Below are 14,386 nucleotides of genomic sequence, written 5' to 3'. Positions count from 1 at the left end.
TAATTTTCCAACACAACTGTGAACAACAGAAGCAAATCTTACGAGGCTTGATGAATAGATTTGTGCGAACACACGACAAACAATCAAAAAGCTGTAGAGCACACCTGTGGTTATAACGCTTACAAACGATGATTACTGATATTTATGGTATCAAGTAGGCAGCTGACACCAGATTCTAGGAGGAGGTTGGCAGAAGTATGTTCTTAACTTCTGCAAGTTTTTGAAGCTAATAAATACTTTTCTCATTTTCCAATACGATAACAGCGGAAAAGCAGTTTTATGTGTATGGTCCACAAAATAAAGCTCAATCCTTGAGAGCGGCGTCACACATCATCTCCAACACCCAAGAAATCAAATCCAGAATTATGTTCCGATGCTAAAGGGGGCGGTAATTATGATTATGAACGAAATGATGGAATGAAGAAACTGGGAGGAAAATGGGGGATCTCCGAGAAAACCCACGCACAGTGCTTATCCACGTAGAGGTACCTTCCGACACTTAGAAATCTTACAGAAACCCATTAGGAAGAGACAATAAGGCAAAAATTTTTAAGACATCTACATTCATGACGACACTGGAAAGGTTTCGCTACATCACAGGCGATCTGCGAATTGTGCTGGTCTTTCACCTACCATACACCCTGAATCTGGTGCTCTCTGACTTCCATCCCTACATGTAATTCTAATAACAGACAGTATATTATTTTCTTTAAAAAGCTGTGTGTTCCAGCGCAAGAAAACTTACTTCTTTTTCACTGCCTAACAAGTTGAAAGTCGCTGCTTCAGGAATGTGATACTTAGTAAGTCTAATTCTCGAACAGGCTGTATAGGGATCCTTCATTAACTCCGCCCAATTTCTTGCTGATGTCGATTTTGGTGAAACACACGCATGAAGAAATAATGTACCATTCCGTCTTGTCCTCTCAGGTAATGGGATTGTAAGATCTCTGAAATTACATAAGATGGATTAATAAAACATAAATAACAGAAATATAACAAACTTATTTATCACTATTGTAAGTTCTATAATCCTGAGTCGAAAGCCTTGTAGATCGTAATTTACCGCATGGTCGTGCCGGATCCGTTTCTCTGGATCGTATTAATAAAGCGATGTCTATTGCTTCAATTCTACCAAAGCGAATCAAAATATGTGACAATGGATCTGTACACAGATTATCATTCAGAAGTTTGAAAATCTCTGGTCCTGAAAAGTATAGGATTTTTGAAAACGCGGTATTTTGGATGGTTGTATTTGTTGTATATATTTAACTTTTCTATGCCCACCAAGTATCTGAATGAAATCGTAGACTCTCACCTTGGGAGCCCTGGTGAGCTCCTAATTATCATAGTCATTGATACATCATCCGGAAGTTTATGGAACACAAATTCCAACGAGGTGTCATTTGTGGAATTCCCATCCTTTTGTAGAAGAAGAAAAAGAAACAAAAAGTCCTTTAAAAAAATATGAAAAAAAAAAAACAGAATTTGGGGGCCCTGAAAAGTCTTCCAGTCACACTACGCCGACAAAATGATGCTAATGTGTAGGCAAAATACTTGTAACAATAATATTTTTTTAAAAAAATGGTAAAGATTGCTGCAATACTGCAATGCGTGAGATAAAAATTCAGAGCAAAATTTCTATAAAAACGCTCTGTATGTCATTTTGGAAAGACTGTTGCAGACCTTCGCGTTGGCGGCCCCGGTGACCTCCCCTAATTATCACCAAGCCATGATTGATAAAAAGTTGGAAAGCTTATGGAAAACGATTCCAATGATGTAACGTTTGTGCAATTCCCGCTCTATTCGCAGAAGAAGAAAAACAAAAAGTCCTAAAATATGAAAAAATATAAAATACTTTTGTGTTAGCTTGTAGACAAGGATGTAGGATTGAAAATGATGTCAGTTACTCTTTTCTTTCTACAGAAATGATTGTGAGTGTGTGTTTGCGTGTGTCAAAGAAAACAGAATTTTTGTGTTTTAGTAAAAAACAACAGCGTAATGAATTCGTTTTATGTAGGAAATATTCTTAAAAAAAAAAAAATGTTTGGCGTACAAGAAAAGTACAACGCGGTAAATTTGAAACTGAGCTCCGAAATCTATGCCAAAAATCTCAAAGAACTGAAGGAACCGAACTATCGACGGCTGGATTTTTGAGTGTCAACGTGACTGTAAATAAATTAGAGCAAATCTGATAGCGTTATACTAAGTCCCTTGAACTGGCTGTAATTTTTTTATTCAGACCATAGACAGTTTTTACCATTTTACTTTCGTAATCGAATTAACATCAGTGAGATAACTAAACATCACAGTCTCCTTTATATTCCAGTGTGGAAAACGGCATACGCGTTACGAGCTGATGCAACAACTGAAAATCTAAAATGCATTCCAAATTTACTCACGGAAGGACAAGAAATCAAAATTAGTTACTTTTATTGGTATGTTGGATAAAGATTTAAGCAATGCATTTGTGATAAAGGAATTACAAGAACGTTTGTATTGGAGCTGAAAATTTTTTTGAATATTTTTATAGTTCGATTCTAGAACCAGATGAAAAGCGAATTATAATTGTCTAAAAATTCATTCAAAATCTATTGACGAACAAGAAATTTAAGGCTTAAGTGATAACCTTATCTGTGCATCGTTGTTGTCCAAGAAACAGAGTTCTTTAGGAAAGACAACGAATTACTATCACTGATAAGACTGTGCATCGCACTTTTTCTAAGTTCACTACAGTTTCGAGAACGTGAGGTTATTTTACTTTCCTTTCCCAAAAATTTCACAGGTAGGCAGGTATTTTCACATATATTTAGTTTTACAATTTTCATAAGTCATCGATAAGGGCTTCAGTGCACACTGATACGTTTTGAATAAAATATAATTTCTTCGTTACACAGGGTAAGACTGAATATTTGAGTTGTGAAACACATTGTTTCATTCAAGGCTTCCCTTGCCTCTTCCTCGATGTAATTTATTCAGCTGGGCTGCTGCAGCACTTATGACATGATGGATTTTTTACTCTAGAAAATATCGTAACTGTAATAAAGTACCTCTAAAATGGAAACATGTATCAATTCATTCCACATTTCCAAGTTACGATGAACGAAATTCGTAAACTGCTCCTCTTGAGGAACAGAAACACGGAAGAAAAGTATTTTACAAACGTTTGGTGTACTTCAAATGTTCGACATTAATATTTCATTTGTTCTGTAAGTTGAGAAATGGTTTCCAGGAAAAGCAAGTATTAATGCTTCAACTTTCAGATCTATCTTCCTAAAATAATCAACATATTTAACTAGTGTTTATTTTATTGGGGCTATGGGGTTTTCCACAGAAAAAAAAAATCATGTTAGAAGTTTAGCCGTACAGCAGAATAAATCAGACTAAGAAAGAGAAGCGAAATACCGTAAGTTTTATAATTTATTGCAAGGATGCAGTCATATTTTAAATATTGAATATGTATCCATCAGTAATATGAAGAGCTACTTCAAATAAAAAAAGCATTGAACTCTGGTTGCGACAACCAAAAAAATTTAAATAATTGTACCGACAATGGATGCGCTGATCCCGCATCACGCAGTTAAACTGTGAGAGTGTGGCATAATGATTGATTGGTAAATCCCAGTCATGATGCGCGTTGTTGTATGGTGGTAAAATTTATTATGTTCCTACTTTCTCTTTTTCTTTTGCTGTCCATCAGGTATTTGTCATCTTTTATTTGCATTTATCACCTTTTTTGGCCCACAAAGCGTAATCACGAGAAAAATTTAATTAATTGACACATTGTATACATGTAAAATTCGGGATCGTGGAAGATAACGCATAATAAATACTACAATGATTATATATATATATATATTTATTAGCATCTCATGATTATGATCTAAGGCTAAAGTAGACGATGATGATAACGGCATGGTTAAAAAACGGGAAAATTCCAATAAAACCCACATATACGGTGTTTGTCCACCACAAAACTAATTTGGAGAGAGCTAAGATTAAACCAGGGATTCTATGCACCAGAGGTGTGCGCTTTTATCACTAATCCACCGCGATCCCCCCAAAAACCAAAACCAAAAACAAAGAAATGCGGATCTAACACAATACACTAATACTGTGATAAAAATCTTGTTAAAGTGCGTTTGCATGTGTCATTACTCCTGCACAGCAGCCCCACGAAACTCAATCATTCTCACACAAGTGTTATCACTCCTGCACAGCAACCCAACAAAACTCCACCATTCTCACACAAGTGTTAACATTCCTGCACAACAGACCCACAAAACTCCATCATTCTCTCACAAGTGTTATCATTCCTGCTCAGTAGTCCCACAAAACTCAACCATTCTCACACAAGTATCATTACTCCTGCACAGCAGCCCAACAAGACTCCACCATTCTCACACAAGTGTCATCATTCCTGTACCGGACCCGCACAAAACTCCACCATTTTCACATAAATGTCATCACTCCTGCACAGCAAGCCTCATAAAACTGCACTATTTTCTCAAGTGTCATGACTTCTACACAACAACCCCACAAAATTCCACCATTTTTTTCTCAAAGACCCTCCACAATACAGTTAGGTATATAACTACATTTCAACACACACCATTTTTCAAACATTCAGGTTTGAGATTGTTAACGCCAATTCAAAACAGTATGTTTGGGGGGACAAACACACTGAATTGATGACGCTTTAACTGATACAATCAACTCACTCTTCAAATGATACAATCTATGCGGAATGGAAGTTAGAGGAGTGCTCAAAAATCTTCTCCTTTACTGTACGAAGCATTCAAATTAAATAAAATTATATTTCTAGTTTTACGCTTCACGATTATGCCCTGTAGGTTAAAGGAGACGGGTGAGAAACAAAATGAATGGTTATAATAGAATTGGTGAAATGTAACTGTGAAATCGATGAGAACCACGAGAAATTCCACCGACAGGATGTATTACACAACAAAGTCACCTGGATTGGGATTTCTAGCACCAGAGATGAGTGCTCTATCACTGAGTTACTGGGGGTTTTCACGGTTCTTCCCTTTCCTTCCACATTCTTATCCCATCAATATCTTGATAACCATTTGGTTTTATTAATCATTTTCTTCCTTTAGCCTAAAGGGCATAATTGTGAGTTTTAATTATTTCATCTTTTTATTTTTTATTATTGTTTTGTTTATTTTTTTCTAAAGTGGTAGTACCTCGCAGTTTGCTATAACAAAAATTAAAAAAAAATAAATAAATAAAAAGCGGTGCAAATGAAAAGTTTGATAGCAAAAAGTGTTTCATCTACCGCACCTCGGGAGTTCAAAAACCAGTCATTTTCTGGAAAAAAATCCACAAAGATACAAATGCACTGAGCGCGTTTGACATTATACAGAGCGGAAATCAATTCAAATTTGGTGTGCTGTCTTTAAACGATACGATATAAGACTTAGAAGCAAAATGTTAAACTCGAGTCTTAATACGATTCAAAATTTTCGAAATCTTTTAAAGAAACTGTCATCATCCTGTACGTTACAGAGAATTGTTATTGTTTTAATATCAGCCTAATTACTGAAGATAATATTTCAGGGTTCCTATTGATCTGGAGAAATCTATTTCCCTGACTTTCCCTGACCTTTGACGAGAAATTCCCTGACTCTCATGACAGGTGTAGGATGACGTTGACATATAAATAAGGAATAAATAACGGTGAATAATTATAGATGAGAACATTTATTCTATAGAGACAAATAGTAAACAATTGCTCATACGTAATTTCACTTATTTTCCATAAAAAATTTGAACAACGTCCATTATAATGGTTAGCTAAGCTAAAGTTGGTCTACAATTAATGTTAGAAAATATATATTTTATAAAATTTCCCTGATTTCCAGTCTTTTTCCCTGAACTTCCCTGACAGTAGGAACCCTGTATTTTCTAACTTGCTGTTTTTTCTCCGTATAATTCCTTTTTTGTGAGCACGAAGTCGATCACAAAAGTCAGCAGGCCGACCCTGTAATTTTCAGTTATAACTTGATTTCTTCAACTTTATTTTTCCCCATAGTAAGCAGCTATAGTATTCAGTATCTAACTATGGGCTAACTCACATATTCCCGGTAGGCTGCTTCCCTTTGATACAAATCCAAGCAATGGTTCGCATCGTACTTTTAAGCGCTAGATTCTGTCTTGTATGTCCTCGGTGAAAGAAAGAAGTTAACTCTGATCACTTACTATATTTGGGTGCTCAACAGCAAGGGATTTGCAACTATTCAAATTTGTGCTACACTCTGAACCAAGGCTCCGGATTACACGTAAAAGCTGTAGGTTCAAATTTCACAAAGTGTCCGTGTTTATCAAGACACTAAATTAAAACCATTTAACAATTCAGTAATTTTAATTAGTTTCCGCCTCTGGTGTGTGGTGTCCCTGGTTCGATTCCAGCTCTATGGTGGACCAACACTTTGAATGTGGGTTTTCTCGGCGTCCTTCTGTTTCCTCTCACTTACTTTATTCCACCATTGTCACTTGTTTTATCATCACCGTCTCCCTTTGTCTTGAAGCATAATCGTGAGATGTTAAACTAAAAAAAACAAAACTCTTTCTACTCCCACATTTTTCCATGTTCAAAGTAGAGGTAAGCCCCAGTCACAAGCATACTCCGCTGATGCTTCAATTTTGGGGTTTTAGCTCATGAAGGACTCTGGCGGTTGCTGTATGTTTAACTTGATGATAGATAGCAATGTAATGCAGTAAGTTAGTTAACTACCTTATGATGGTTGATCAACAGCTACAGTTCTTAAACTTAACGGGAAAGAGAACTAGCGGAAGCATACCAAAATGAAAAATGAAATGAAATCTATAAGTTTTACGTCCCACGGTTATGCCGGTTAGGCTAAAGGAGACGATGATTATGAGAGATGAGTGAAATGGTGGAATGAAGAAAGTGGGAGGAAACGGGAGAACCCCGAGAAAACCCACGAGCACGGTGTTTGTCCACCACAAAGTTCACTTGGCGGAGGCTGGGATCGAACCCGGGACCCCAAGCACCAGAGGTGAACGCTCTACCACTGAGCCACCGCGCCCCCGGAAGCATACCAAAAACACATCCGGTAACCATTTATAAAACCCAGAATAAAACAACTGAAACTATTTTCGCCAGTGAGAAATAACGGAGATAGTCATTTCATGTACTGAACACTATTTTTCACTGTTATGAAATCTAACTTAAATCCCAGGGTTATGTCCTGTAGGCGGAAGGAGACGTACAGGTTTTTACAAATGATTGACCCGATTTCATAAAGTCAGTGTACCTTTATTATTGGGCATGTTGTTACAAAACTTTGAAAGACATATTGAAATCCTCAAGAAGTTTTTCTGTGTTGCAGATTCACTGCTGATTTCTGCCACGAGAGAGAAGACTATGGCCACAGACTCACAGAAAGCTTATGTTGTGTTCGAGTTTCATTCACATCAGTCTGTCCTAACAGTGCAACGACACTTCTGAACGAAGTTCAACAAAGATTCACCATTCGGCGATGGTATGCACAGTTTACAGCTTCTGGATCATCTCGACGTTCGTGATTTCCTTAACAGATTGAAAAACCTACGGATCGCTCTTGGTCGGGTTGATAAGCAATTTCTGTCATAGCCTCCACGTTCTCCAAATCTAACCCCACGCGAATATTATTATTATTATTGTGGGGTTATGTGAAAGATACAGTATTTATGCCTCCTCTACCAACAAACCTAACAGAATTGAAAGCTTGCATCAACAGTGCTCCTCAACAAGCTTTCTCTGCGCCTGTCGCTCATACTCAATAAATTTTCACTGCTGCGCTCTCGCGGCAGAAATCAAAAGCAAACTTGCAAAAACAGAAACATAAACAAACAAACTTTTTGAGTTTTTCAATACGTCTGCAAAGTTTTGACAATATGTTCAATAATAAAGCTACCGTGAATTTATGAAATCAGATCAATCATTTGTAATAACCCTGTATGATTAATGGAAGTGAATGAAAATGAAATAATTGGTATATTGGGAATGTAGAAGGAAACAGGAGAAACCCCGGGCACAATGCTGTATTAAGAATTGACGTAACACAACATGCCCAGACAATGGAAAACATTAAATGTGTAAGTGACACAGGCTAACCTAAGCCAAGTGGCAAGAAGAGAATAAAGATTTCTTTTCATTACCTTTGAAATGTCTTCGTATAGTTAAATGCTTCTACATGATCAACTAGCTCAACTTCACTAGAATACTGTGGTCTTCCGTATAATGAAGTGTACAGGGTAAGCTGAAAATAAATAAATAAAGAGTTATTCTCTAATCCTGTCTTCTAAACAATTTTAATATTATTAACTGCTTCCTTTGCCTTGAAGTATTTTGATAATCAGACTAGTATAAACTGAATCACAGAACCACGTTAAACACAAATATTGTATGTAAATAAAATATAATGTATATTTTATTTTGAAACAAATATAAGTACACTATTCTTCACACACACAAACACGCAAAATCTACAAATTCCTACACAGCTATAAAGGTTTATTTACGCCCAGACGGTTTTAAACTGGACGATGTAAAACTGCCGTAGTTGATATTTCTGGCCTTTCAGGGCACAGTTCACTACCTGTTAACTGAAATTGCTCATAATGGTGTAGGGATATCAATCTATTCGGCTCGAAATGAAATCTTTACGATTTACGTCCAATGGTTATGCCAGCGAGGCTAAAGGAGACGGTGATGATGAGAAATGGATGAAATTGTGGAATGAAGAAAGTGGGAGGAAACGGGAGAACCCCGAGGAAACCCACGCACACGGTATTTGTCCACCAGTTTACATGACGAGAGCTGGGATCGAACCAAGGATCCCACACACCAGAGGTGAACGCTCTACCACTGCGGCCCCCTATTCGGCTCGAGTCGGCACCCTGTTGGTGAGGTGTCAACTAGGTTCAGCTTATTTCTGGTGAATGGTTGTCTCAGAGTGGGCAAACCGTTGGCATTTCCATGGTGTTGGGTTAATGCTGAAAATTCTGTGGTCTCACGTATTGGATTTTAATACCTTCAATTCACCCATAAATATGGGTCTCCATTATCCGGTAACTCATAATGTTTACGCATGAAAACTTCCCCAAATAAGGGTGGAAAACGATGGTATTTATTCAATTTTGACTAGAATGCAAAATTATGTGAACAAAAAGTCGTTTACATAGCTATACGGTATCCTTAGATTACCACTAACAGCTTTTTATTTCTGTATCTAATTTCAGGCATCTGTTGGATATCTTTTTAACAACTACAGCTACAAAGAATGATACTATAAGAATTTCGATTTATTTCTTCTTTACATTTTACTTAAAACGAAATTACTTGTTAAATTACTTGTCAATTGAAATTACTTGTCAAAAAAAAAGTTCATAAAATTCAATCTTGATTCATTTTAATTACGTGAAATGAAAATGAAATGAGATCTTTCAGTTTTACGTCCCACGATTATTCCCTTTAGGTTAAGGGAAACGATGTTTAAAGCAAGTGAATGCTGATGGAAGAATTGGTGGAATGAGAAAGTGGAAGAAAATGGGAGTACCCCGAGAAACTCCACGGACTTAATGCAGTCCACCACAAACTTTCTTGGTCAGGGGTTGAACCAGGAACCTCACATTCACCAGAGGTGAGCCCTCTACCACTGCGCCCCCTTGGCCCCTTCTAATTAGATGAAGCCCGAAATCAAAGTAAACAAAGTATTTTTCGAAATAATACATTTTAGTCATAAAATATACCAGTAAATATTTAAGTACTTCTTAGAAAAATATCTTTCTAGGTTAACTGGCTGTGTATCTTACGAAATCCAAATATTTATGAACACAGAAACAAAACCAGCAACGCATCATAAAGACTGATTTCATTTTCTAGTTTAAATGTAAACCACAACACATTTGCAAAACACTACAAGTACCACATGTCATGTACAGAATGTTGTATACCCTCATTTATGGGGTGTCTCACGAAAAGATTTTGGCAAATTTTTATTATCACTATTCAAATAAATCCGTGATACAAACCACACGCAGAGTGAACAGACTTTTCCTAGTTCTTTCGAACAGGAAAAGTTCGCTTTCGGATTTCTGAAGTTCTTTCCTCATGCAGGAGCAAATTCCCTTCATTGTGTATCAACTTCTGTTTTGAAAGGAATGAATAAAAGGACACCCGGAGACACCTGTCTGATGCTCACTTAATGTCAGTTACAAAGGTCGACTACGCTGATAGAAGAGAAGTTTCAATTAGACTAATTATTGGATTCTCGAAGTCACTTTCCCTTTAACCTTTGGAATTAATCACTCACAAATAATCTCGAGATGTCGCGCGAAGAAGAATAATTCGTTCAATATTTTTTAAAGAATTTTCTCTTTAATTTACCATCAGCTAATTAACTCGAAAAGCTCCATCAAGCTAGTATACATTTCTGCACCAGCGTTCCTCAAACGCTTCTCACGTGGGGAAAAAACTTTTATCTATCACAATGTTCTACGGACAACGCTACTCTTGTGCCCTTGGAAACAAAATTATTACTTTAAAAAAAAAAAAAAAAAAAAAAAAAAAAAAAAAAAAAAAAAAAAAGCTCTAAGCGTGCATCAAATCAGTACACTGTATTTTTTAAAACACTGTTTCACAAAATTCTCTTAATTTTTCCATTGGTATTAACAGAATAAAATGCATATTGGATTTTTCTTCAAAGAAATTGAATGCTATAAAGAATATTTTACTTTATAAACATATCTATACAATCTACTAGAATTAAGGATGGGCAAAACCGGTTTATATAAAAACTTAAACCGGTTTTGATAGAACATTGAACCGGTTTTAAAAACAAAACTGGTTTTTGATACAAAACTGAACCGGTTTTAAAACAAAACTGTTTTTTGATTTTAAAAAATCTGAACCGGTTTTAAAACCAAAACATGTTTTCAATAGAAAACGAACCGATTTTCAAAAACACCGGTTGGTTTCGGTTACTCTAAAAACCGAAAAATGTTTTCTATGCCCACCACTATTTACACTTCTTTATCTTTACCTGGTATAATCTATTATTTATACAATACCTATTTGAGTTTCTCTACTATATTATGTAGTACAAATACAAACGTTTCTATTTTGCTGAGGAAAGTAATATTCAATATTTCGGAAAACTTATCGAGTTCCCATTGTCAAGGACCGTACAGGCTTATATAACGTATTTAACACAGAGATTTCCACATGCTTAAAATCTGGCAAGTTCTTCTGACAAATCAATGTATTTTTGAGGGACCAGGTTAGTGTATTTTAACACTAATGAATAAACATATTACAATTTATTTTCTATTGCAGCTAGATATAAATATTTAGTCCAGTTCTTTCCACTTTCTTCCATCTCCCACCTCATGCACTATGAACTCAAACTACAATGTTGCATTTTTTTTTTTTTTTTTTTAAATCCCTAAGCATTTATAATTATAAATTTTAGTAGCAATCAGACTTCCCTAAAACTTGTAGGATCAGTGCAAGTAATTATGAGACAGATTTCACAACTTTTCCATATTACTCAGCTTACATTAGTTTTGAAAGCAGTTAACCTAGGCAGCAGTTTATGATGCCAATAGAGTAACAATTTGCTGCCAAGAAATTTCCTATTATCTCACAAGTTGATGAGTAAATGTCAAATTTGTGCTGTCTCATAATTTCCCTCCAAAAGGGTAATTATGCGACACCTGTTGTCCCCAGCTTTATGTTTGTGATACTAAGGTATGAAGGAGTCCAGTTGTGAGAGAAAGAGGTCTTCATTATTTTGTATTTATTACATAAAGATATACAAATATTTGGCTGTTACAAGATAATAACTAAAAAAGAAGGTGGAAACAGCTAATGATGTTATTCTAACATTTTTGTGAGTTGACTGTGATATGTCTATAGGCTATATTAGATCAAATTCTAGGTTGTACACTAAAGAACAACTTACGCTACTTCTATTTCTTTATGTTTTAGTGTGTTGATATACAGCCTAGGCTATTTTCAGCAAATAATGTACGTCTGCAACTTTGAAAGTTTTTAAGAAACAAGATTATAGGACTACATAAAATACAGAATACAGCTTTTTTTGAAACTTAGCATACTACGATACAGAGACAGGTTTCAACATGCGTCTCATAATTACCCTCCACATAAGCAAAATGAGGTACAGCAACAAAAATATTTGTAACTCTGAAACAAAAGCCCACGGAGAACAAATTCAGCTTAACCTGTAACTGCTGACCTACCAGGTTTCCATCAACACCAATTGGTTTCACAATAGTGATATTACTGAACAAATCGATAAAAAAAAAGTTAATGATAGGATTTCAAATTTCAAAACTTTTTTTTTTTCTTTTTTTGAATGAGATTGTTAAAAAAAAATTGGTACATCCTAACTTTTGTAAACTGAAACTTAAAAATGTAGACAGAGCATTGTGAAGGATGTTACTAAATGTCTGTGCTCTTAATTTGTATTTACCTACAGTGCTTGAAGATTAGTGACGGGTATCTCATAATTACTCTCACTGACTCTACATAAAAAAATCGGTGTAACCATTATTGATTGTATTTTACACAATTCTATCAATTAAAATAAATAAATCTGCAAACAAAATTCAACTATTTATTTATTTATTATTCATTCATTTAAAAAAAAAAAAATGTAATTCGAGACGATGGCATCCCATTCATTATCCGGATTCCCTTTTTCGATGTTTAATTTTGCCTTAATGACAAATGCTTCAAAACTTTTCCCTTTCAGTAAGTGTTTTGGCCTTCCGTAAATTTTGAAACATTGTAATGTATGCCCAGCTCTCTGCAAACCCAGAGATATTGGTAATACGTATTCCATTCGCTCTATTTTAAAGCTAATTATATTGTGTGGTACTCAATTCGCTTAAATTTATTTATTTTTCTGCATTTTCTGGACTAATGTTTAAATCTACGAGAACAAAGGAGTATTTCGAGAACCACAGTTTGAGCAATTGGTCTACAATCTTAATCATGAATCAGACTAATATTTGTATTACCAAAGAAGGTATAAAAAATTTTAGTATAAAATAGTACACGACAATATAAATATATCACTACACTTGCTTACCTGTAATTTTGGCTCCTTCAGAAGATACGACGATATACACTTACTGCTTTGAGAGCATGGTGGAGGTACAAACAGTTGATAGATAACATACAAAGAATGGAAAATGTAACCTAAGAACAGGCCACTCAAAATAACTGCTATTGAGGGCCGCTGCATCGCTGCGATCCGTTGATTCCAACTGAAAATGTACAAAGAGAACACGCGAGGAAATAATTTGTATTTCATGTTATAAAGAAAATTCAAGACATAATTAAAATTAACTATACTACTTACTTTTATTTTTTTTAAATAAGACCCTTTTTAAGTATATTTTAAAAGTAATAAGTAGCAATTACTTGATAATAAATCAATATGATGCATATCGAATAATTAAAAGAGTTTTTACTCACTAAAGCTCTCAGTCTATCCACCATTGTTTTTTTTTTTTTTTTTTTTTTTTTTTTTTTTTTTTTTTTTTTTTTTTAATAATTATACTTATTTAAATTTACTCACCTCCATATTGATTATAATCCAAGATTTTGAATTTTAATATCTGAAACGGCTTCCACTAGATTAGCTATTACGACCATAGAGATGAGTACGTTTAATGTAACATTTTTATTTATTTATTTATTTTTAGTGATTTACTCTTCCAATTTTTGACAAATGATTAAAGTTGCTTTTTTAATGAAATATTTCTTTTACGTCCCACGTTTATGTCGGCTAGGATAAAGGAGACGGTGATGATGAGAAATGAATGAAATGGTGGAATGAAGAAAGTGGGAGAACCCCGAGAAAACCCACGCACACACTGTCTGTTTATCACAAGGTACACTTGGCGCGAGCTGGAATCGAATCAAGGACCCCATGCACCAGTCGTGAACGCTCTACCACTGAGACACCGCGGTTTTTTTAAAATATATCTGTAAAGAAAGCTGAGTGACAAGTGACAAGTTAGTTGCATGGTCTCCAGTTGTACATAACCTTTATTTCTGGCCTTGTACGGCGATGGATTTTTTCATATACAGAGTGTCTCAAAAGTCCCCTGACATTGGGTAACCCTGTTATTATCAGAGTTACAACAAAATGTAAAAGGGGAAACCGTTTCCGAATATGATGTTTTCAATCTAAAGTAAAGGATTTTTTTAAAGAGCCATTTGGGCTGTACACTCTTTATGTGCCCAATGTTAAATGAAAATGCAAAGTTGCAATTTACCTGGATCCACAACATAAATGAATAAATTTACTGTCTTTCACGCTAACGT

General features: G+C 35.2%; 1 protein-coding gene across 2 annotated transcripts in view; it reads right to left on the bottom strand.

The window, feature by feature from the left end:
* LOC145683803 (lipid scramblase CLPTM1L) overlaps positions 1-14,386 on the bottom strand; it is a 56,009-nt gene that overhangs the window by 36,765 nt on the left and 4,858 nt on the right. For both annotated transcript variants that reach the window (XM_081755395.1, XM_081755403.1), the window contains exons 2-4: positions 13,143-13,320; positions 8,185-8,285; positions 746-947 (exon numbers count right to left, since the gene is read on the bottom strand). In XM_081755395.1, coding sequence (XP_081611521.1) covers positions 746-947; positions 8,185-8,285; positions 13,143-13,298 — 459 coding nt within the window. In that variant the 5' untranslated portion in view covers positions 13,299-13,320. The remainder of the gene's footprint in view (positions 1-745; positions 948-8,184; positions 8,286-13,142; positions 13,321-14,386) is intronic.

The sequence above is a fragment of the Thermobia domestica genome, chromosome 1 (genome assembly GCF_964235325.1).
Source record: "Thermobia domestica chromosome 1, izTheDome1.hap1.1, whole genome shotgun sequence".
NCBI classification, from domain to species: Eukaryota; Metazoa; Arthropoda; class Insecta; order Zygentoma; family Lepismatidae; genus Thermobia; species Thermobia domestica.
Note: the sequence above shows the minus strand (reverse complement) of the source record. Positions and strands in the feature narration are given on the sequence as shown.